The sequence below is a fragment of the Hemitrygon akajei genome, unplaced genomic scaffold (assembly GCF_048418815.1).
Source record: "Hemitrygon akajei unplaced genomic scaffold, sHemAka1.3 Scf000113, whole genome shotgun sequence".
NCBI classification, from domain to species: domain Eukaryota; kingdom Metazoa; phylum Chordata; class Chondrichthyes; order Myliobatiformes; family Dasyatidae; genus Hemitrygon; species Hemitrygon akajei.
Window position 1 is genome coordinate 1,939,859 of NW_027331999.1, and position 25,203 is coordinate 1,965,061.

The 25,203-nt window shown below is 44.8% G+C and overlaps 2 protein-coding genes across 2 annotated transcripts in view; one reads left to right on the forward strand and one right to left on the reverse strand.

The window, feature by feature from the left end:
* Positions 1-25,203, forward strand: part of LOC140723428 (uncharacterized) — a 91,746-nt gene that overhangs the window by 64,533 nt on the left and 2,010 nt on the right. The window contains exons 3-4 of the mRNA XM_073037995.1: positions 15,689-15,820; positions 21,010-21,213. The gene's annotated coding sequence lies outside the window, so the exon portion shown is untranslated. The remainder of the gene's footprint in view (positions 1-15,688; positions 15,821-21,009; positions 21,214-25,203) is intronic.
* LOC140723435 (uncharacterized) lies at positions 9,640-21,734 on the reverse strand. Its single transcript, XM_073038001.1, has 2 exons — positions 21,259-21,734; positions 9,640-13,624 (listed from the first exon to the last, which is right to left on the reverse strand). The coding sequence occupies exon 2, from the start codon at positions 13,221-13,223 to the stop codon at positions 12,102-12,104; it is 1,122 nt and encodes a 373-aa protein (XP_072894102.1). The 5' UTR covers positions 13,224-13,624; positions 21,259-21,734; the 3' UTR covers positions 9,640-12,101.

The window sequence follows — 25,203 nt, forward strand, 5'->3', positions numbered from 1 at the left end:
AGCCTGTTGCTCCTTTTGTTGTGGTACCATTTCCTGGATGGTAGCAGCAGGAACAGTTTGTGGTTGTGGTGAATTTGGTCCCTGATATCCTTTGGGCCCTTTTTATACACCTGTCTGTGTAAATGTACTGAATAGTGGAAAGTTCACCACTACGGATGTGCTGGGCTGTCCACAACACTCTCTGCAGTTTCCTGCAATTAAGGGAAGTACAGTTCCCATACCAGGCAGTGATGCAGCCAGTCAGGATGCTCTCAATTGTGTCCCTGTAGAAAGTCCTCAGGATTTTGGTCCCCATCCCCAACTTTTTCAACTATCTGAGGTGACAGAGGTACTGCTGTGCTCTTTTCACAACACAGCCGGTATGTACAGACAATGTAAGGTGCTTTGTGATGTTTATGCCGAAGAACTTAAAGCTGTTCACCTTCTTAACCCCAGATCCATTGATGTCAATATGGGCTATCCTGTCTCCGTTCCTCCTGTTGTCCACAATCAGCTCCTTTGTTTTTGTGACAATGATGGAGGGTTTGTTTCCTTGACACCAGTCAGATGTTCAGATCATAGATAGATTCAGCAGTTAGATGGTTGAGCCTGGTGCAATGAATGTGCGGAGCTGTGTATATCACAATGCAAGAAGCATCGTAGGAAAGCCAGATGAGCTCAGGACAGGGAATTATGATATTGTAACCAATATTGGGACTTGGTTGCAGCCAACAGTCTGAGGGATTTAGAGGAACAAATTTGTAGAGAGATTGCAGTCCATGCCAATAAACAAAAAGGTTGATTCAGTAAGTGATTTTAACTTTCCATATATTGACTGGGACTCCTAAACTGTAAAGGACTAGATGAGGTAGAGTTTGTCACATGTGCCCATAATCGGTACGTAGAATTCCCGACGTAGAAGTGTGCAATAAGCTGTTAGGCAATGATCAGGGCTGGTGACAGAAATTAGTGATCATAATGCCATGAGATTCAAAGTAAATATGGAAAAAGAGAGGTCTGGACCACGGGTTGAGATTCTAAATTGGAGAAAGGTCAATTTTTAAGGTATCAGAAAGGTTCTGACAAGTGTGGTTTGGGACAGGCTGTTTCCAGGCAAAGGAGTACCTGTAAGTGGGAGGCCTTCAGATGTGAATTTTTGAGGATGCAGAGTTTGTATGTGCCTGCCAAAATGAAAGTTGAAAGGTAACTGGTCCAGGAAACCTTGCTTTTGAAGAGAAATTGAAGCCTCGTATATTTTGTTCCTCTAAATGCCTCAGACGTTGGGTGCTACCGAGACCCATTAATGACTACAAATCATGATTCCACGCACTGAGCTCAGCTGACTTTTTTTGTTGTCTTCTTTTGGCTTCTCAAAGCTTCTGAATAGATTTTGTTCTTTTGTTTGCCCTCTCTTTGACATTTACGTTGGCTTTGGCTTCTCATTTTAGCCACAGTGTGTCCTCCTGTCTTTCTAATGCTTCCACTTCTGTGGAATCACTCAGCTCCCGAATTGCTCCAGAAACTCCAGCCACTGCTGCTCAATTGTCACTCCTACCCTTTCCCTTCCAAACAAGTTTGGCCAGCTTCTCTGCCATAGAAACATGTTCAGTAAAGAAGTTCAGTAAAGAAACAGGCTATTTGTCCCATCTAGTCAATGCCAAAAAAGCATTTAAACGCAGTGCGATCTGGACCAGCTGGCAAAATGGTTTGAGAAATGGAAAAAGGAATTTAATGCAGACAAGTGTGAGTTGTTGCAATTTGGTCTGACCTGCCAAGGGAGGTCTTTCACAGTGACTGGTCGGGCATGGAGGAGTGTTGTAGAAGAAAGGGTCCTGGGAATACAAATCCTTAATTCACTGAAAGTGGTATCACAGTTAGATAGTGATGGAAAAAAAAGATTTTAGCCCATTGGCTTTCATGAACAAAAATACTGACAACAATAGATGGATGTTATGTTGACTTGTAGAAGACATTGGTGAGGCCTAATTTGGAGTACTGAGTGCAGTTTTGGTCACCAACCTACAGGAAAGATGTAAGGGCTTTGAAAGAGTTCAGAGAAAATTCACAAGGATGTTGCCAGGTCTGGAGGACTTGGGTTATAAGGAAAGATTGAACAGGTCAGGACTTTATTCCTTGGACTGTAGGAGATTGAGGGGAGATTTGATTGTGATAGAGGGGCATAGATAGTGTAAATGCAAGCTGGCTTTTACCACTGAGATGGGGTGGGAGTACAACCAGAGGCCATGAGTTAAGGGTGAAAGGTGAAATGTTAAGGGGAACATGAGGGGAAACTTATTCACACAGACAGTCATCCGGGTGTGGAATGAGCACCCAGCACAAGTGGTGTATGCAAGCTCGATTTCAACATTTCAGAGGTTCATGTAGGTACCTGCATGGTAGGGGTATGGGAGTGGGCAGATTAAATAGTTCAGCACAGACTAGATGGCCCAAAGGGCATGTTTCTGTGTTGTAATTTTCTACAAGAATGTGAAATATTACAAAAATTCACTCTTGTCTTTTTAACGGCTGTGCGGACCAACCATTCACCTCAACAGGAATTTTTTATATGGCATTAAAACTGTGGCACTTTAAATTAATAATACATTAAAGAAAATTCCAGATGCACATCAAGAAAGACTAATTGCGTGAGATTGTTTTTGTTACTGTGGGGCCAGGCACCCATGCAGCTCAGCAGGAACAGGGAATAATACCAATGCAGAGAGTCCAACTCAGCCAAGATACAAATTGGAGATGGCAGAAATGCCCCATTCTTATAGAAACAGGAACAGCATCAGGGAATTGATGGTCATTCCAGATACCAGCACTCTGCCCAGTCAGGAGATGATTTCTCTGTCCAACTTGGGTAGAACCTCACTGTCACAGTGTGATACCAGATCAAACCTTGGTAACTCAAGTAATCTCATCTGAAATGTTGTCCTACACCCATTGATGGATTTTGTAAATCTTTTTACAGGTCAAAAAACAAGAAGGAATTTGTCTCCAGGAAGTTCAAACACGGCACACCAGTTTGGTTGTCTCTGTCCAGATATTTAAGAAGTGGAGCAAGGGATTCAATCAACCATCCTTCCTGCTCAGACTGTGGGGAGGGATTCACTCGGTCATTTGACCAACTGGCAACCTGTCATTTTACACAGGAGAAAGGCTGTTCACCTGCTAAAACAGTGGGAATGGATTCACTCGGTTATCACAATTGAAGGTACATCAGCAAGTTCACACTGGGCAAGGCCATTCATCTGTTCTGGGTGTGAGAAAGGATTCAGTCATTCTTCCCACTTGTGGACCCAACAGTCAGTTCACTCTGGGCAAAGGCTGGTGATCTGCTGAATATCTGGGAAAGGATTCACTCAGTCATCTGACCTAATGGCTCACCAGCGGGTTCACACTGCGGAGAGGCTGTTCACCAGCTCAGTCTGTGGGAAGGGATTCCCTCGGTCATCCACCTTACTGGTACATCAGCGAGTTCACACTGGGGAGAAGCCGTTCACCTGCTCAGAATGTGGGAAGGGATTCAGACAGATATCCCATCTACTGAGTCATCAGCGAGTTCACACTGGGGAGAAGCCATTCACCTGCTCAGAATGTGGGAAGAGATTCACTGAGTCATCCACCTTACGGAGTCATCAGCGAGTTCACACTGGGGAGAAGCCGTTCACCTGCTCAGAATGTGGGAAGGGATTCAGACAGATATCCCATCTACTGAGTCATCAGCGAGTTCACACTGGGGAGAAGCCATTCACCTGCTCAGAATGTGGGAAGAGATTCGCTCACTCATCCAACCTACATAGTCATCAGCGAGTTCACACTGGAGAGAGGCCATTCACCTGCTCAGAGTGTGGGAAGGGATTCACTCGGTCATCTCTACTACTGGCACACCAGCAAGTTCACACTGGGGAGTGGCCTTTCACCTGCTCAGAATGTGGGAAAGGATTCACTGAGTCATACACCTTACTGGTACATCAGCGAGTTCACACTGGGGAGAAGCCGTTCACCTGCTCAGAATGTGGGAAGAGATTCACTCAGTCATCCAATCTACAGAGACATCAGCGAGTTCACATTGGGAAGAAGCCGTTCACCTGCTCAGAATGTGGGAAGACATTCGCTCACTCATCCAACCTACATAGTCATCAGCGAGTTCACACTGGGGAGAAGCCGTTCACCTGCTCAGTCTGTGGGAAGAGATTCACTCGGTTAGCTAACCTACAGAGACATCAGCAAGTTCACACTGGGGAGAAGCCGTTCACCTGATCACTCTGTGGGAAAGGATTCACTCAGTCATCCCAAATACTGGAACACAAGTCAGTTCATGGTGGGGAGTGGCCATTGTTATGAATCCCTAGGTTTCGTTTGATATGGACTGTCATTTTAAGAGAGATTAAGAAGGTGAATCAGTATGACTTGCAGCTTCTTTACATCGTTCGCAGCTTGTTTAGTTTTAAGTGAGGACACAGACACTCAGAGTCAGACGGAGACGGATGAAAAATGGAAGGATTGAAACCAGGGAACTAGTGGCCAAAGTTCGCTGTTTAGAACTGGGAACACTGTTTAGAACTTTCCTTTGCCCACAAGGGTGGGTTAATTATCCATTCACCATACATCGAATGTGTGGTTGTCACCTCATTTAACCCATAGGAGTGGATCTGATTTGGGATATCCTGTGGAGACCACTTATGTGTTAACCCTTGCCTGGGTGTGATGTGGTCATTCATTTGTAGATGATACCCCTCATGACAAGTCACTTTCGGTGATAATTCGTATGTAGATTTGTAAAGATGACAGATAAAATCTACAGCTACTGTTCTCTCATTTTAACACTGTGTAACCTGTAGAACAGACAGACAGACAAACGTACTTTATTGATCCTGAGGGAAATTGAGTTTTGTTACAGCCGCACCAACCAAGAATAGTGTAGAAATATAGCAATATCAAACCATCAATAATTAAATAATAATAAGTTAATCTTTGCAAGTGGAAATAAGTCCAGGACCAGCCTATTGGCTCAGAGTGTCTGACACTCCGAGGGAAGATTTGAAAAGTTTGATGGCCACAGGCAGGAATGACTTCCTATGACGCTCAGTGTTACATCTCGGTGGAATGAGTCTCTGGCTGAATGTACTCCTGTGCCTAACCAGTACATTATGAAGTGGATGGGAGTCATTGTCCAAGATGGCATGCAACTTGGACAGCATCCTCTTTTCAGACACCACTGTCAGAGAGTCCAGTTCCACCCCCACAACATCACTGGCCTTACGAATGAGTTTGTTGTTTCTGTTGGTGTCTGCTACCCTCAGCCTGCTGCCCCAGCACACAACAGTAAACATGATAGCACTGGCCACCACATCCTCAGCATCGTCCGGCAGATGTTAAAGGACCTCAGTCTCCTCAGGAAATAGAGACGGCACTGACTCTTCTGGTAGACAACCTCAGTGTCCTTTAATCTAACCTTATGTAACTCTTGCTTTGGCTCTCAGCTTAATATAGGGGGTGATAGACCCGCAGCCCGGCCAAACTTAAGAAATCTTGTCTGGGTGGGTGCTGTGTGTTGTGTCCCCTGTAACAAATCAGTACCCTGAAATACAAAACAGTACACAATATGTGATTAAATGATTGAGCTTTATAATTCTTACTTTGAGTATAGGGTTAGTAAAGAAAACAAAAAAAAGAAAAAGCGCCCACTCTCTCCATTCACGTCTTCTCATCTCTCCCCAGCAAAAGAGCACAAAATCTCTCTTCTAAACTCACAAGAAAGAACATTTCTCTCATTGGATAGCCCCGCACTCCAAATCCCTGTCATCTCTAGTCGTAACCTAAACATTGTTATACTTGTGACATACTACCGGGTTCACACTGGGGAGAAAGTTTCAATAAGCTGCATGCTGGATATTTGTCCATCACCGTTGCTGAATGCAATTTCGAGAGTGACTGTCGGTGCTGAACTCTGCAATTATTGCTGCTGCTCACCACACCCAGTTCTGCACCCTGGTCACTGGGCATGGGAGGAGTTTCTTCTGCTGCAAATTCACCTTTGATGGGACTGGAGTTTAATATTCTGGATCTGAGAGAAATAAATCAGTTCATTTTAAACTCTGTCTTGGTGAATTTACAACACACCTAGTGTACAGTAGAGAGTCAACTCAGGCCAGCTGGACCCAGTGATTCTGTTCCACAACAGTCCTTTTAAATCCTCCCTTTTTCCCCCTCTCACTCTCCCTGTGGTGATGGGTTCTAAACAGTCACCACACTGTGGGTGAAGAGGTTTCCCTTTAATTTTCTACTGACTGAAGAAGTCGAGCTGACTGCAGTTCTGTCTGAGATGTTCTTCACCCCTCTAATCTCTGGATGCGGAAGAATGACATTGGGAGTTAAACTCCTTAATCACAGCTCATTTCCACATTATGGGTCACTTTCCCTGCTTCTAAAGGGTTGTTAGAAAACATCACTGTTCTCTAAAGACTGAAAGCAGAATGGGAAACGATTAGTTGAATGTTCAATGAAGCAGGGTCAGAAACCAGAGGCAAGTCTGCACAGGGCAGAGATTGGGGCTCTGGACGATGGTCGGGGTAAGAACGTATGATGAGGAGAAGGGAATCAGCAGCAGGATGTGGCAACGAATGACAGAGTAGCAACATTTGGAAGCTGATTGACAGAGAAAATAATTTGGTTGTCTGACTGATGACACAAGCAACACCTGGGGTGAGGTGCTCCACTGGTTGAAGAACACTTGTGTGTTGGGAATGGTTTTATCTGTTGGGGGAGTTGTTCCTGTTTGTTTATCCTATAATATTATATCCGGATGGTTTTTATGGATTGTACTATCTGAAATAATTTATTGATTATCATCTAATTTGCAAGATTTTGACACTAAAACTGTATCGGGCTTGTATTTATGGTACCTTTATGAAGTGATGGAAGGCATTCATGAGTTTGTATTTTAAAGCAAGATTTTGGTGAATGATATTTGCCATTTGTTTGTACCTTTCTAAGTAATCAGATTGAGTTAATCTGCAGGATCCTGGAATGTGTTGGATTGTGTCTGATTTCTCTGGCATTTTCTGCACTAACTTCCTCGTTTGTTAATATTTCATGTACTTTTGATGTTTTACCCCTTTTGTCAAACATCTTGTCCTGTATTTCTGCAAGAAACCCCTTTGTTTTTTGGGAAGAGGTCTCCAACTCTCAGTCAGGTGCTCAAGGCTTCCTTGTCACCATCTAGTCTACTCAGATTGTTGGGATGTCTCCCATGGAGGGTCATACTCATTTCACTGGTTAATGTTTTCTTCCAGAGTCATGATTTATTGTTCTGAGTTGGCCTCTCATTTAAGTTTTCTGGTCTGTATTTCTTATCACGATTGCAAATACACACATGGAGTGCTGAATTCTGTTCATTTTTGATGAAAAAATATTCTTAAAAGTATTATCTGACTGTTTTTTCTTGTTTTTTTTTATTGAAGTTCATCATCAAACATTTCCAGAAGATGTATTTCAGACATTGTAGATATATATCATATAATTATATGTGCCACAAATCTCTGCATCGAATTTATCTGAGGTATACACTTATAGAAAAGAGTAAAAGAAAAAACAAGCAAAAGGAAAAAATAACGTTTTTTTTACAACAAATTCATTGATTTGTGAGAATAAAATCAGGCCTATGAGGCATTACATAGTTAAACTATTTTTCCCAGTATGAATCAAATTGTTCCAGATTATGATTATCTTCTCCAATTTGTAAATGTCCATTGTAATTTCCATCCATGCATTTAAAGTTGGGCTCTCCTGTGATAACCATTTCCTAGTAACAGTCTTTTTACAAGCCGCCAATGATATATTCATTAAATATTTATCTTTTTTCAACCATTCTTGAGGTATATATCCAAAATATATGGTCTTACTCCCCAAGGGTATTTCACATTTAAAGATGCCATTGTGTATCCCCCTACAATAGTCTTTGATAACAGGGCAGTCATAAAAAATATAATAATGATTTGCATTTCGATTTCCACAGTTTCTCCAGCAAACAGGGAGGTTACTATCATAATGGAATTTCTGAGAGGGTGTAATAAAATATCTTATCAAGTTTTTCCATCCGAACTCCCTCCATTTCTGAGAACTGGTACACTTCAATTGATACCTCCATATTATTGTCCATTCTTCCTCAGATATAATTATCCCTCCTTGCTTCTCCCATTTTGTTTTAATGTATGAAGTCAAATATGTTTTAAGATTTGACAAACCCTTATACATGCTTGAAATAATTCTACTACCATTATCTGAATTATATGCTTTACTAAATAGCTCTATCATGCATGTACTTGCCTTGGTTACAATTTTAAGCATCCTATTAACATACTGTCGCATCTATAAATACTGATAACAATCTTGTTTTTCTAAATGTTTCTCTTTCAACATTTCAAAGCTGAACAGTGTTCCTTCTTTCATTATGTTGCAAAGAACTGTTATTCCTTTAGCTGTCCAGTCCTTAAATCTAGCATCCAATTTATTTCGTGTAAAATCCGAGTCATATGCACAGCATTGAAAAATTGCAGTATCTCCCTCTAGATTATATTCTTTTATAGTAGTTTGCCATATTTTAAGAGTCAATTTCACCCATGGATTATCAATAGTATTTATGTACCTTTGCAAGTTATTATCAGCCAAAATTGCTTGTATGGGGATGGGAAGTACCCGCTCCTCAATGTTTTTCCATTGAGCATCATATGATGCGTTGCTCCAGCACATCACAGCTCTCAACTGTGCTGCAAAATAATAACCTCTAAGAGAAGTTAGGCCGCATCCACCCTTTTCCTTTGCTAATTGCAAAGTTTTGAGATGAACTCTAGGCCTTTTACCTTGCCAAATATACCTTGATAACATCTTGTTCCATTCATTGAATTGATTTTGATTAATCTCTATTGGTAGGGGCTGAAAGAGCTATAACAGTCTGGGCAGTATATTCATTATAATACACTCAATCCTTGAACTGAAACTAAAAGAAAGGAATCAGGTTCCATCTTGCTATATATTCCTTAATGTTTTTTTTTATATAAAGGCTGATAATTACATTCTGATAATGTTGCCTAATCTTTTGGCATAATGATGCCCAAATATTTGAAAGACTCGGTTTGCCATGCCCAGGGATATCTACTTTCAATTTCTCTTGGTGGGCTATAGTATTATGAAAGTAATTGGGTTTTATCTATGTTGATCTTGTATCCTGATAATTGACCATATTGTTCAAAGGATTGCATCAATCAGGTAAAGAGTATGTTGGTTGCCCTAGATAAATCAAAATGTCATCCACGTAACAAGCCAATTTATGCTCTGTCCCTTTACTAGTAATTCCCCATTTTGTCTGATGTATTGAGCTAATGGTTCCAGATATAATGCGAAGAGTAGTGCTAACCATGCACAACCCTGTCTTGTGCCCCTTTCTAGGGTAAGACTATTTGATAAATATCCATTGATTTTAATCCTAGCGGTAGGGTTGTCATATAGTGCCTGTATAGTTTTAATAATTGTTATGGAAACCAAATCTATGTAAAACTGTAAAGAAAATTCCAATTAACCGAATCAAATGCCTTTTCAGCGTACACGCTTATCACTATTGCTTTGATTTTATTTTTTTGTATATATGATCCATAATGTGAAGTATCCTTCGTATATTGTACAAACACGAGGAAATCTGCAGATGCTGGAAATTCAAACAACACACACACACAATGCTTGTGGAACACAGCAGGCCAGGCAGCATCGATAGGGAGAAGCACTGTCGATGTCTCAGGCCGAGACCCTTCGTCAGGAATAACAGAAAGGAAAGATACTAAGAGATTTGAAAGTAGGAGGGGGAGGGGGAAATGCGAAATGATAGGAGGGGGCGGAGTGAAGCTGAAAGCTGGAAAGGTGATTGGCAAAAGTGATACAGAGCTGGAGAAGGGAAAGGATCATGGGTCAGGAGGCCTAGGGAGGAAGAAAGGGGGAGGGGAGCACCAGAGGGAGATGGAGAACAGGCAGAGTGATGGGCAACTAAGTATGTCAGGGATGGGGTAAGAAGGGGAGGAGGAGCATTAACGGAAGTTAGAGAAGTCAATGTTCATGCCTTTCTTTCTCCCTTATCACTATTGCTTTGATTTTATATGAATTTGTATACAAGTTTGCTCTCTTCAGCAAGAGTCATTCCTTTGCCGCCCGGCTGGCAGTTTCCGCAGCCGCAATCCCCGCATTTTGGCTCGCGTGCTGCGCCGATACTATCCCACTTCCGATTTCCACGCTCGATTTCCACAGCAGTTTTCTAGAACACGGAAGATGTCATCTGCAGTTTTATAAGTTTTGAGGCGAAGGTCTCTTCTGACTTTGTTGTCCAGACTGTCCAGCAGTTGAACCTTTTTCACCTCTCTTGAACCGGTCGGCTCTCCCTGCCTCTGGAGTGCTTCCCAGTCCTTTCTCCACCTGTGAAAATCACGTCTGCTGCCAGGAAACTTGGGAAGGGCCGTCGGTTTCAGTCTGATGGCTGGCGTGGGAAAATTGGAGGAAAAGCCCAACGCTGTCGGTGTTAGTCGTTCAGCATCCTCCATTCTCCTTGCCTGTATGAAGTGGGCCTTCTTGGAAACCAACGGGGTCGTGGAGTTCGAGCCCCTTCAGGTGACTCTGAAGGACCTTCCGATCCCCTGCCGGGATCCATCGTTCCCACCAACCATACACCTCCTTCACTGTCTTTACCAGTCCTTGCAGGTGGTTAAGCATGAAGCCATACGCCTCCTGGTGGCCATCGGGTTGTACAGCAGCGACATCATCACATTCATCCTCTGCTGCTTGTGGTACTGTGAGCAACTCAACATTTCCAAAGTTGGTCCAAAGAGTCTCCTGGATCAGCATTCTGATTTCCTTTAGTTTCAACTCTCACTCATTTGCCGTCTTTGCCAGGTCAGCTTTTTGCTGTTCAGTTGACACAGCTACTTTCTCTGAGTTCAGCTCCGCCTCCCGTTCTGCAGTGAGTCTGGCCTCCGCATCATCATTGGCTTCCATGACTCTCTCTGCTTCCATTGTGAGTTTATGGAAACTCACTCTGAGCTCCTCTTCAGACATGTCTTCATAGGTCCTGGTAATGCTGTTGGCCAGACGAGAAAACAATCTTTTTGCTGTCATTCTCTCTAGCTTGAGTTGCTCAACTGATTTCCCAATAGCTTGATCAGCCATGTTTGATTCCCTCTGCAGGCTGTTCACAGGTGAAAGTACAACTTTTTAGTGATGCTTTGATGTTGTTTTATCTGAACTTGATTTCCTTCCTTCTTCAGGACTCCAGGTTATTGCTCTTGCTGTTCCAGCTCAAAGCTCCCAGATTTCTGTTTCCTGGTCAAACAGTTTCCGAGTCAAACAGTTTTGTCAAGCAGTATTTTCACTGCTCCCTTTGAACATGTGCAGCCTCCCCACTTGAAAGGGACTGAATTCGCCTACCCGAAGGTTTTAACGATTCCACTCAATGACCAAACAACTTTCCTTCTTTTTCCTTTTTTATTTTTATTTTCGCAAGTGTGGCAGTTCATAGTTCTTATTTATTAGTCAGTAGTGATAAATAATCAGTCATGTCAGTCATTAGTCTAGTCAATGTTAGTCATAAGGCAGTGGCAGTAGCATTAGCATTAGCATTAGGTGAAAAACTGGCTGCCTCTCGGACTTCGGAGACGATTTCAGACCTGCACCTCCGTTTCTCTACTGGACCATTATGGTTCCAAACTGGGTGAACCCTCTCAAAGTATCGCAAGCTCTTCCTAAGCCTCGCGTCGTTTTCAAGAAGTGCCTGTGTGCGATGATCCCGGTGGCAGAGTTAACCCAAACGCAGTGACAGCAGTGCTCCTTTCCCTGAAACAGTCTCAACAATTATTTAAAGTTCGGCATCTTACCGCGGGTTGTGACACTGCTCTCAGACTGCCACTGTGACGCTGCGGGTTCCGCCCAAATGTTCTGGGCAGAAACCACCCTCAGGCAGTAGGTTCCGTCCTCTCTGCCTTAATACCTTCCTGAAACTCAAGTTTGACTTGACAATGATGCACATTTGGTGGAGATGGCCGAGAGAATCTCTTCCCAAAGACTGAGCAGGTGATCGGCCTCTACCCAGTGTGAACTCGCTGGTGATTCTGTAGGGTGGATAACTGTGTGAATCCCTTTCCACAGTCAGAGCAGGTGAATGGCCTCTCCCCAGTGTGAACTCGCTGGTGATTTTGTAGATCAGATAATTGAGTGAATCCCTTCCCACAGTTCGAGCAGGTGAATGGCTTCTCCCCAGTGTGAATTCGTTGGTGACTGCGTAGGGCGGATGAATCACTGAATCCCTTCCCACATTCTGAGCAGGTGAATGGCTTCTCCCCAGTGTGAATTCGTTGGTGACTGTGTAGGGTGGATAACTGAGTGAATCCCTTCCCACAGTTTGAGCAGGTGAACGGCCTCTCCCCAGTGTGAACTCGCTGGTGATTTTGTAGATCAGATAATTGAGTGAATCCCTTCCCACAGTTCGAGCAGGTGAATGGCTTCTCCCCAGTGTGAACTCGCAGATGTCTCTGCAGGTGGGATGAAGTACTGAATCCCTTGCCACATTCTGAGCAGGTAAATGGCCTCTCCCCAGTGTGAACTCGCTGGTGACTCTGTAGGTCGGATGACTGAGTGAATCCCTTCCCACATTCTGAGCAGGTGAACGGCTTCTCCCCAGTGTGAACTCGCTGATGTGCCTTCAGTTCAGATGACCGAGTAAATCCCTTCCCACAGTCTGAGCAGGTGAATGGCCTCTCCCCAGTGTGAACTCGCTGGTGACTCTGTAGGTTGGATAACTGAGTAAATCTCTTCCCACAATCTGAGCAGGTGAATGGCCTCTTCCCAGTGTGAACTGACTGGTGTCTCAGTAGGTGAGATGACTGAGTAAATCCCATCCCACAGTCTGAGCAGGTGAATGGCCTCTCTCCAGTGTGAACTCGCTGATGTACCTTCAGTGCTGATAACTGACTGAATCCCTTCCCACAGTCTGAGCAGGTGAACGGCCTCTCTCCAGTGTGAACTCGCTGGTGTACCAGTAGGTGAGATGACTGAGTGAATCCCTTCCCACAGTCTGAGCAGGTGAACGGCCTCTCTCCAGTGTGAACTCGCTGGTGTACCAGTAGGTAAGATGACCGAGTAAATCCCTTCCCACAGTCCGAGCAGGTGAACGGCCGCTCCTCGGTGTGAACTCGCTGGTGAGCCATTAGATCAGATGACCGACTGAATGCTTCCCCACAAATTCAGCAGATGACCAGCCTCTGCCCAGTGTGAACTGACTGGTGTGTCCACAGGTGGGATGACCGACTGAATCCCTTCCCACACACAGAACAGATGAATGGCCTTGCCCAGTGTGAACTTGCTGATGTACCTTCAATTGTGATAACTGAGTGAATCCATTCCCACTGTCTGAGCAGGTGAACGGTCTCTCCCCTGTGTAAAATGACGGACGTGCCAGTTGGTCGGATGACCGAATGAATCCCTCCCCACAGTCTGAGCAGGAAGGATGGTTGATTGAATCCCTTGCTCCTCAAATATCTAGACAGAGACAGCACAACTGGTGTGTTGCGTTTGAATTCCCATAGACAAATTCCTTGTCGATTTTAACCTGTAGAAAGATTTAAAAATCCATCAGTGGGTGAAGGACAACATTTGAGATGAGATCACTTGAGTTGCCAAGGTGTGATCCGACATCACACTGTTACAATGAAGTTCAACAAAAGTTGGAGAGCAAAATCAGCTTCTAACTGGGCACAGTGCTGGTATCTGGAACGACCCTCAAACCCTCTGATGTTCTGTAAGAATGGGGCACTTATGCCATTTCCAGTCTGTGACTTGGCTCTGTTTGACTCTATCCATTTGAATTATTCCCTCTCCCACTGAGCTGAAAGGGTGTCTGGCCTCATGGTAACTAAACCCTCTCACACAAATAGCCTTTGTTGACGTGTAGCTGGGGTTTTCCTTTATGTAATGTTCATTTAAAGTGCCACAGTTTCAATGCCATGTCAATATCTCCTGACCTGGCTGGTGGCATAGTGGCATCAGTGCCAGACTTCGGGACGAAAGGTCCTGAGTTCGAATCCAGCCGGCTCCCCTGCACGCTTTCCATCCGTGCTGGGTTACGAGCTGGTGATCTCTTTGGAAACTCACCCGGCAGAAGTTTCCCCTCATGTTCCCCTTAACATTTCAGCTTTCACCCTTAACCCATGGCCCCTGGTTGTAGTCCCACCCCATCTCAGTGGTAAAAGCCAGCTTGCATTTAACCTATCTATAAACCTCATAATTGTAGTATACCTCCATCAAATCTCCCTTCAATCCTCCACATTCCAAGGAATAAAGTCCGGACCTGTTCAATCTCTCCTTATAACCCAAGTCCTCCAGACCTGGCAACATCCTTGTGAATTTTCTCTGAACTCTTTCAAAGTCTTTACATCTTTCCTGTAGGTTGGTGACCAAAACTGCACACAATACTCCAAATCAGGCCTCACCAATGTCTTGTACAAAGTCAACATAACATACCATTCAGTACTTTGGTTTATGAAGGACTACGTGCCAAAATCTTTCTTTCCATCCCTATCAAACTGTGACACCACTTTCAGTGAAATATAGACCTGTATTCCCAGATCCCATTCTTCAACAACACTCCTCCATGTCCGACCAGTCACTGTGTAAGACCCACCCTGGTAGGTCTCACCAACATGCAACACCTCGCACTTGTCTGCATTGAATTCCATTTTCCATTTCTCAAGCCATATTTCCACCTGGTCCAGTTCGCACTGCAAGCCATGATAGTCTTCTCGCAGTCCGCTGAATCCCCAGTCTTGGTTTCATCCACAAATTTGCTGATCATTAACCATTTTATCATCCAGATTACTGATATAGATGACAAATAACAACAGATCCAGCACTGATCCCTGTGGCAACCACTAGTCACAGGCCTCCAGTCAGAGAGGCAACCATCTGCTACCACACTCTGGCTTCTCCCAAACACAGTGTCTCATCCAATTTACTGTCTCATCTTGAATGCTGAATGACTGAGCCTTCTTGACATCAGCTGCCTTGCCTTCATCCACTTTCCTGATTCCTTCCTCGAGAGACTCTATAAGACTGGTTAGACATGACCTACCATACACAAAGCCATGCTCTCTATCCTTAATCAGTCCACATTGATCCAAATACTTATATATCCGGTTGCTGCACATATGTTCTAATAACTTTCCCACCACTGATGTCAAGCTCACTAACGTAACATTTTCTCATTTCTCCTTAGAGCCCCTCTCGAACAGTGGAACAACACTGGCTGTCCTCCAATCCTCCAGTACCTCACCTGTCACTAAGGATTATTTCAATATCTCTGCTTGGACCCCGACAATTTTTGCACTTGTCTTCCGCAGGGTCCTAGGGAACAACTTGTCAGGCCCTGGGGATTAATCCACGCTAATTTGCCTTAAGACAGTAAACACCTCCACCTCTGTAATTTGTCCAGGGTCCCTGAAGTTGATGCTGCCTTGCCTCACCTCTATCGACTCTGTGTCCATCTCCTGAGAAAATACGGATGCAAAACTACTATTTAAAACCTCCCCCATCTATTTTGTCTCCCGTATAGATTACCATTCTGATCGTCCAGAGTGGGCAAGTTTCAGTTCTGACCTTCTCCATGTTTCTGTGACAGAGAAGCTGGCCAAACCTGACTGGAAGGGGAATCTGGTAGGAGTGACGACAGAGCAGCAATGGCTGGAGTTTCTGGGAGCAACTCGGGAGCTGAGTGATAGACACATCCCAAAGAAGTGGAAGAAATGGAAAGGTAGGAGGACACAACCATGGCTGAAATGAGAAGCCAAACCCAACATAAAAGCCAAACAGAGGACAAATAATAGAGCAAAAACTATTGGGAAGCTTTTAGAAACCAACAGAAGACAACTAAAGAAAGTCAGATGAGCTCAGGGTGTGGAAATATGATATTGTAGTCATTAATGTGTCTTGGTAGCACCCAACAGCCTGAGGAATTTAGAGGAACAAAATTTCTGGGGCCTCGATATCTCTTGAAAACAAAGGTTCCCTGCACCAGTTACCTTTCAACTTTTATTTTGGTAGGCAGGTACAACCTCTACACCCTCAGAATTTCACTTCTGAAGAACTCCCTCTCACCAAGTACTCCTTTCCAGAAAACAGCCTGTCCCAATCCACACTTGTCAAATCCTTGAAAATACCATAAAAATTTATCTTTCTCCAATTTAGAATCTCAAGAGAGGTCCAGGCCTCTGTTTTTCCATATTTTCTTGGAATCTCATGGCATTATGATCACTATACACAAGGTGTTCCCATACACTAATTTCTGTCACCAGCCCTGGATCGTTTCCCAACAGCTTATTGCACACTTCTATACCGGATGTTTTACGTACTGATTAAGGCTCATTTGACAAATTCTACCCCATCTAGTCCTTTTACAGTATGGGAGTCCCAGTCAATATATGGAAAGTTAAAATCACTTACTATCTCAACTATTGTTTCTTGGTGTAGTCTGTGAACTCTCTACAAATTTGTTCCTCTGAATTCCTCAGACTGTTGGGTGCAACCAATTCCCAGTAATGCCTACGATATCACAATTCCATGCCCTGGGCTCATCTGGCTTTCCTACGATGCTTCTTGCATCGTGATTTCCACAGCTCAACACATTCATCGCACCATGCTCAAGCATTTGATTGCTGACTCTGACTGAGGTCTGAACAACATCTGTCTGGTGTCGAGAAAACAACCTCTCCCTCAATGTCAGAAAAACCTCTGACTCTGAATTTTGTGGTGGGGATGCAGGAAAGGTTTTCTTCTGATGACTCTTACATGAAGGTCATGTTTGTGCAGGTGTTGCTGCACAGTAGAACAGTGCGCCACCACTCGAGAGGCTGCTAAATCTTCCTGAAGGTCTTTTTACAGTCAAATGGGGGTTTTGGTTTGCCTTTCCAGCAATCCTACGATCAGTTCTCATGGAAAGTTTTCTTGGCCTTCCAGACATCAACTTGACCTCCACCGTTCCTGTTAACTGCCATTTCTTAATTACATTACGAACTGAGGAACCGGCTACCTGAAAACGCTTTGCTATCTTCTTATAGCCTTCTCCTGCTTTGTGGGCATCCATTACTTTAACTTTCAGAGTGCTAGACAGCTGCTTAGAGGAGCCCATGGCTGCTGATTGTTGGGACAAGGTTTGTGGAGTCAGGGTATTTATAAAGCTTTGCGATTTGCATAACCTGGCCTGTCCTAACGATGACTGTGAACAAGCCATTGACCTAACAAGCTAATTCAGGTCTGAGACCGTGGTAAAATTTAACTCAGAGCTCAAATCTCTTGGGGTGCCCAGACTTTTCCATGGTGCTCCTTTCCTTTTTTCCCCCACTCTAAAATTGTACAAAACAGAAATAATACACTAAACTCCTCATGAAGGGTTTCGGCCCGAAACGTTGTCACTACCTCCTCCCATAGATGCTGTCTGGCCTGCTGTGTTCTGCCAGCATTTTGTGTTTTTAATAACACACTAATCTTGCTTAAAATGTTGAAAAGAATGTTTTGTCTTTAATTTTATGACTTTTGGAGACCAGTTCACCTTCTACTCACTTAACTATTCACAGTAACAGGAAGTTTGACCAGTGGTGCCTAACCATTTGCATACCACTGTATGGGATGGGGTGGAGAGTGCGGGGTGTGACGGGAGAGAGCGGGAGGAGGAGGAGGAGGACTGACAGGGAGCAAAGAGGGAAAATGCGTGGGGTGAGTGGTAGATTTAGAGGGTGAGAAAGAGGGGAAGACAATGTGCGATACGGGAGCCAGCAGGGAGAGTGTTTGAGAGAGAGGGGGGAGGGTGGGATGTAGGGAGAGAGATAGAGAGGTTGAGAGCTGGAAATGGAGGCGGTTACAGAGTGGCGGAGGTGAGAGAGTGAGAGAGACAGGTTTGATTGAGGAGTGTGAGAGAGGAAGAGATGGAGAGGAGAAGACAGAGGGTGACAGAGATTGAGAGTGAGGTGGCGGGTGATGGGGTAGGGATAGGGATTGTAGGATGAGAGAGAGAATGGAAGAGTAAGAGAAACAGATGGATAGAGGGGAGAGTGTGTGAGAGAAATGAAGAGAGGTATGAGAGAGTGAGGAGATGAAGAGAGACGAGAGAGGAGTACGATTTGTTACTAGAGGAGTAGAGAGAGTGGCAAAAAAGGAGAGAGCAAGGAAAAGGGTGAAAGAGAGTGGGAGACTGGTCAAGTAGCAGTGTAACTGAGAGGGACAGAGAAGAGGGAAGGGGGAGGGAGAGAGGCGGTGAGGAAGCAAGAAAGGCAAGGAGATGGTGTGTATGATTAGAATTGTTAGACTAACTATTTATTCAGTCCCCAGTTGCAGGGTCATTAATCACGTCTGTTCACAAGTCACCGAACAAATCCACCATGGGATTACGGTTCCATGCTGGGAATTATGAGTGTGAGGGCAGCTTGCTGTTCTCGGTGTCGGATGTGGGAGGTCCCGGAGTCTCCTAGCCTCCCGGATGTTCACATCTGCGCCAGGTGCGCCAAGCTGCAGTTCCTAAGGGACTGTGCCAGGGAACTGGAGCTGCAGCTTGATGACCTTCGTCTGGTCAGGGAGAGTGAGGAGATGATGGAGAGGAGTTACAGACAGGTGGTCACACCGGGGCCATGGGAGGCTGACAGGTGGGTCATGATTAGGAGGGGGAAGGGGAAGAGTCAGGTACTAGAGAGTACCCCTGTGGCTGTACCCCTTGACAATAAGTACTCCTGTTTGAGTACTGTTGGGGGGGGAACAGCCTACCTGGGGGAAACAACAGCGCCTGTGCCTCCGGCACAGAGTCCGGCCCTGTAACTCAGAAGTGTAGGGAAAGGAAGAGGAAGGCAGTAGCAATAGGGGACTCAATAGTTAGGGAGTCAGATAGGCGATTCTGTGTATGCAGTCAGGAGACCCGGATGGTAGTTTGCCTCCCTGGTGCCAGGGTCCGGGATGTTTCTGATCACGTCCATGATATCCTGAAGTGGGAGGGTGAGGAGCCAGAGGTATATAGGTACCAATGACATAGGTAGGAAAAGGGAAGAGGTCCTGAAAGGAGAATATAGGGAGTTAGGAAGGGAGTTGAGAAGAAGGCCCGCAAAGGTAGTAATCTCGGGATTACTGCCTGTGCCACGTGACAGTGACAGTAGTAATGGAATGAAGTGTAGGATAAATGCGTGGCTGAGGGATTGGAGCAGGGGGCAGGGATTCAAGTTTCTGGATCATTGGGACCTCTTTTGGGGCAGGTGTAATCTGTACAAAAAGGACGGGTTGCTCTTGAAACCGAGGTGGACCAATATCCTGGCGGGGAGATCTGTGAAGGCTACTGGGGAGACTTCAAACTAGAATGAATGGGGGGGGGGGGGGAATCAAATTGAAGAGACTAGGAGAGAGGAGGTTAGTTCAGAAATAGAGAAAGCTTGTAGACAGTGTGAGGAAATCTAGGAATAATGGTGCATATTTCCCTGAAGGTGAAATCTCCTGTGGTGGTGAAGAAAGCTTTTGGTATGCTGACCTTTATAAATCAGAGCATTGAGGATAGGAGTTGGGATGTAACGTTAAAATTGTACAAGACATCGGTGAGGCCAGATTTGGAGTATTGTACACAGCTCTGGTCACCAAATTATACAAAAGATGTCAACAGAGTACAGAGAAGATTTACTAGAATGTTACTTGGGTTTCAGCACCTAAGTTACAGGGAAAGGTTGAACAAGTTAGGTCTTTATTCTTTGGAGCATAGAAGGTTGAGTGGGGGCTTGATAGAGGTATTTAAAATTATGTAGGGATTGATAAAGTTGATGTGGATAGGCTTTTTCCTCTGAGTGTAGGGGAGATTCAAACAAGAGGACATGAGTTGAGAGTTAAGGGGCAAAAGTTTAGGGGTAACACGAGGGGTAACTCCTTACTCAGAGAATGGTAACTGTGTGGAACGAGCTTCCAGTGGAAGTGGTAGAGGCAGGTTCGATTTTGTCATTTTTAAAGAATTGGATAGGTATATGGACAGGAAAGGAATGGAGAGTTATGGGCTGAGTGCAGGTAAGTGGGACTCGGTGAGAGTAAGCATTCGGCACGGACTAGAAGGGCCGAGATGGCCTGTTTCCATGCTGTAATTGTTCTATGGTTTTACCGCGTACGATTCTGGTCTCCATATCCGACAGCGGGGAGTTTTAACACATATGGGGACCAACTGCAACTTGCCATACAATATCAACCCCAGCTGATGCGGGTGTTTCTCCTGTTCAGTTGGCAGTGAGAAAGGGGTTAATCTCGGGTTTTTGAAAATCGAGGACCGGTTGCAGTGGGAAAGGGCCGGGCCCGAGCCGGACAGCTGGAGGCTCCGGGCTCTCCAGTCTTGCATCCCTGGTTTTAGTTTTGCACTGAGTCGAGATTGTGGGATCAGTTTGTTGTGGTTCCCCAAGCTGGGAGGGTGGATGTGGGTGAAGGGGGCCTGTCTATGTGTCGGTGTGGGGTGAATGGTCAGAACGGTGTGGGGCCACTGGCGGGACGGAGGGTGGTTGGGGATCTGTGGGTGATCAGAAGTAACATGACCTGGGTGGGTGGGCAAGGGGTAAATTACATTGTCAACGAGGGTGGATGTGGTCCACTGGATCAGACAGTTCAGCTCGTGTGTCCTTTCAGGAGACCACAATTCTCTCTTCATCTTAATCACTGACTAATCTTCCTGTTAACATTGAGTTTGTTACAGAGCCCCAGGGTCTGGGAATGGCTGGGTGGTAGGAGGCAGAGGGTGATGGTGAGAGGCTGTTTCTTGGACTCAAGTCCCGTGCTTAGTGACGTTCCCTGGGGTTATGCCCATTGCTACTTGTCATCGATGTCAATAATTTGGTTGAGAAAGTACAGGGTATGGGTAGAGAGTTTGCAGCAAGTTCAAACAAATACTGTTTTTGAAAGACAGTCAGCATAAACACTCCCCTCTCCTTCCGTCTCCCCACTCAGAACTGACCAAAAGCTACATCAGAGGATGCAAGATCTTGAACTGAGTAACCACTGTGAGGGAATGGGAGTGATTTCAAAGGGCTGGGCTGCTGGCAGCACATTACCAGACCTGGAGTGATTGCAACTGGGTCTGACAGAGGCATAACTGGTACGTCTGGGCACATTCAGTCTCACTCCAACTATTTCCTACCTTCCTTTGTGCAGGTATGTAATGTCTAAAGGACCACTGTTTAAGTAAATGAGACTCACCAAACTTTCTCCTGACTGAATCAATGGAATCTCCGAGTCAGATGGGTTCTCTCCAGTCGGTGCTCTCAGTCCTCGGGCTGGTTCACTTGTTGCTGTTCCTTCGTCTTCAGTCGTGGTTTGCCTCCAGTTGGGGTTTTTCTTCAAATAAATCTCTCACCACAGGTCTAACTTTAACCAGAGAGACAATGAAGCACATTAATAATGAAAAGGAGAACTAAACATTTCTGCGTAATGTTACTAAGAACAAAACGCACTGAAATTTAAACACTGAAGGCAGATTTAATGATCTCAGTGAACAATCTTTTATTGTCCCTCACATCTCATAGAATGGTATGGGATAGGAAGGAGTCATCATTTAGTCATGGTAAGACATAAGACACAGGAACAGAATTAGGTGATTCGATACATCTGGTCTGCCCACCATTCAACCATGGCTGATTTTTATTCCAACACCATATTCCTGTCTTCCTCCTGTAACCCTGAATCTACTTAGCAATCATGAATATATTAATCTGTCATAAATAATGCCAAATGGCAGCCTCAACCATTTTTCTCATCTGAGTTTTAAGGGGAAGCATCTTTATTCTGAGACCGTGCTGTCAGATCACAGACTCTCTGTCTAATGGAAACATCCTCTCCATGTCCACTGTATCCAGGCTTTTCAGCATTCGGTAGGTTTACTTAACCATACATCCCTCCACCACCCCCACCGCCCCTCTGAACTCCATTGAGCACAGGTCCAGAACCACCAAATGCTCCTCATACATGACGCCGACCATTCCTGTGATTATTCATGTAAGCCTTGTAAGCAACAACTGCACTGTACACATTTCCAGGAATAACAGTCAAATCGGTTCCAGGATAATTTACAGGGAAAAGTTGTGCTTTCTATACTGTTCTACTATCACATGTGCTGGCGCGTGGCTGAGTGGTTAAGGTGTTGGTCTAGTGATCTGAAGGTTGCTAGTTCGAGCCTTGGCAGAGGCTGCGTGTGTGTCCTTGAGCGATGACACCAGTGCCAAGCTGTATGGGTCCTAATGCCCTTCCCTTGGGCAACATCAGTGGTGTGGAGAGGGGAGACTTGCAGAGACTCTAACGGAGGCCTACAAACTATCACAGCCATTTTCATTTCCAGGTTAAAACAGGTCCATTTCATGAAATATAAACCAAGAAATAAAAAGAAACTGGAATTACCAGAAACACTCAGCAGGTAAGGAACAGCTTACAATACAATTCAATTAATAACATTTCATCAGAATGACTTCAAACATTTTCAGTTTTTAGTGCAGATCTCCAGCACAGCTGCCTGATTTTCACTGTGTGACAGTGAGGGGGGGGGGGGGGTGGATTTCCAAACACAGTTTGAACACCAAACTCACGGTCTATTTCTACTGTTGTAAACACGGAACAGCCCATTTACTCACAGCCTCTCCCTGTGAGGATGGAATGGGAACTCATCCTCTCCTCAGATTGGGAGTCATTGCTTCCAAAGGAACTCCAGAAACAAACATCTGATCCCAAACCAGAAATACTCGATCAACACCTCACAAGCCCAAACAGCTCAATCCCGGGTCCACTTTACCTGGATCAAAAACTATGATATCCCAGGACCAAACCTCACAGACTCACACAGCTGAATCTGCCACTCACCGACCCTAAGAGTCTCACACATTGACCCTAAGAGTCTCTACACATCTCACACTGGGTAGTGCAATCCGGGATTTCACCACAACCAATGTCCAGCTGCTCAAAATTTCTGCTTCATTGCAGGACGAGCATCCAGCCCCATCTGTAGAAGCTCAAACCAAAGTCAAAGCCAGAACACCAGCAGTTCCATTTGCCTGGAATGCCGATCACAGGATTAGAGTCCAAGCACCAACTCTCCCAGTACCCTTTGCTGCCAGTAAAATGCTGCAGTGTGTCAGCCCGTCACTGTTCATAAACTAGCACCTCCACACCAATGCACAACAGAACTGGGACCTGATGACCTTCCGGCATTCCAGCTAACAATAACCGATTCTGGAAATGACTCAGCGAGGCCAAAGGTGCAAAAGAACACTTCACAATGAAGACAAGGGTTAGAAGAAAGTTTGCTGATATATAACATTGAGGAGGTGGGGTACAAGGTGGACTGAGGATGACCCAGATGGTTGATGTATATCACTGAAGCGGGGTTGGGGGGTGTGAGGAGACTGGACAGAGGTTGAACAAGATGAGCAGATGGACCCAGGTGGGAGAAGGGATCAAGGACAATCACTGATGGTCCTCCAGCAACACATAGGTACTGAATGAATAGTACATACTACTGTACAAAAAAATCTAAAATGACAGAATTAGCAAAAATAACAAGAACTTTGCCAGATATACTTTGACCCTCACCAAATTTTTATCAACACACCATAGAAAGTTTCCCATCCAGACACTTCATGCTTTGCATGGTAACTACTCTGACGTGACTGCGAGGAACTGGTAAGACCTTTAGATCCAGATCAGCACATCACAGAAACCACTCTCCCCCCTAGACTTCCCAGTCCCTCGGTAAAGCAGGCAGTGAAATCAAAGATCCCCACAACCTGGGTCATTATCCTTTCTCACCCACCCCAGTCTGGGAGAAGACACAACAGCCATAAAGCTCCAGGACAAATGTGAGGAGCCTCAGGAAACGAGGTGAGTTGGGGGAAGTTAATGGGACTCAGTGGCCAACATCAGATTTCCCAACACAACATGGAGGATGCGTGACCACCCATCTGGAGATTGTGAACATGCACAAAGAGATCGTTATATCTGCAGAAAATGGGAGGGGCAAATGAGATCACGTGACTGGTGGGGTCTAACACCCCAGGCATATTCTCCAGCTTCCCAGCACTCTGTGGAAATAAACAAACTTGCCGCTCACATCTCCTCTCACCTTAAATGTATCAGACATTTCAACCCCCAGGAAAAGTACATCGTCTGTCCACTCTATCTATTCCTCTCATAATCTTACAAACATCCATCCAGTCTCACCCCAGCCTGCGCCGCTCTGGAGAAAACAACACAAGTTTGTCCAGCCTCTTGTTATAGCTCATGCCCTCTAATCCAGGCAGTGTCCTGGTAAACCTCTTCTGCGCCCTGTCCAAAGCCCCAACATCCTTCCGAGAATGGGGGCGACCAGAACTGTATGAAACACTCCAGATGTGGGCTAACAAGTTTTTCAAAGCTGCAACACAACTTCATGAGTTTTGAACTCAGTGCTTCAACTAATAAAGACAACCGTGCCATTTGCCTTCTTAACCACCCGATCAATCTGTGCAGTCTCTTTCAGGAACTGATGAACTTGGAGTCTAAGATCCCTCTGATCATCAACACTGCTCAGGGTTTTGCATTTAACACTGTACTGTCTCATACATTCAGGGGTGCAGTGCTACCAGAGCTCACCGGAGAGCCGCTCCGACACCTCTGTAAAAAAGTCAAAATAAACAAGCGGGGAATTTAACAGCGGCCGCATATTAAATAGAGGGAATTTTACGGAAGCGGGGGTTGGGAAGAGGGGGTGTTGGCTGGAGGGGAAAATACCACTAATAACATTAGGATATTTGATCGTTTTTGGTGAAATCCTGGAGCTGTGACTGTTTTTAATTTAGGTATTTGTGATATTCCTTCTCGCTCGACCCGTTGTCCTTGGAAGCTGGGAAATACCTGCACAGAAGTGCGAGCATTTCTCCGCTCTTTCCAATGGGTACCATTGGATTCCAGGAAAGAGCTATATTAAGCAAGGAATGAACACAGAAACCCAAGTTTAAAAGTCAAAAATAATGAAAGAAAAATTCACTGCTCGCTCATCTTCATCCTGATTTTGATGAAATACACAAGCTAATCATCCAAAATCCTCTTCTACACCTGGATAAATTTAGTTTTGCTTTACAAGCCAAATGGAAAAAAAAGACATTTCTCGGCTTTAAGCTG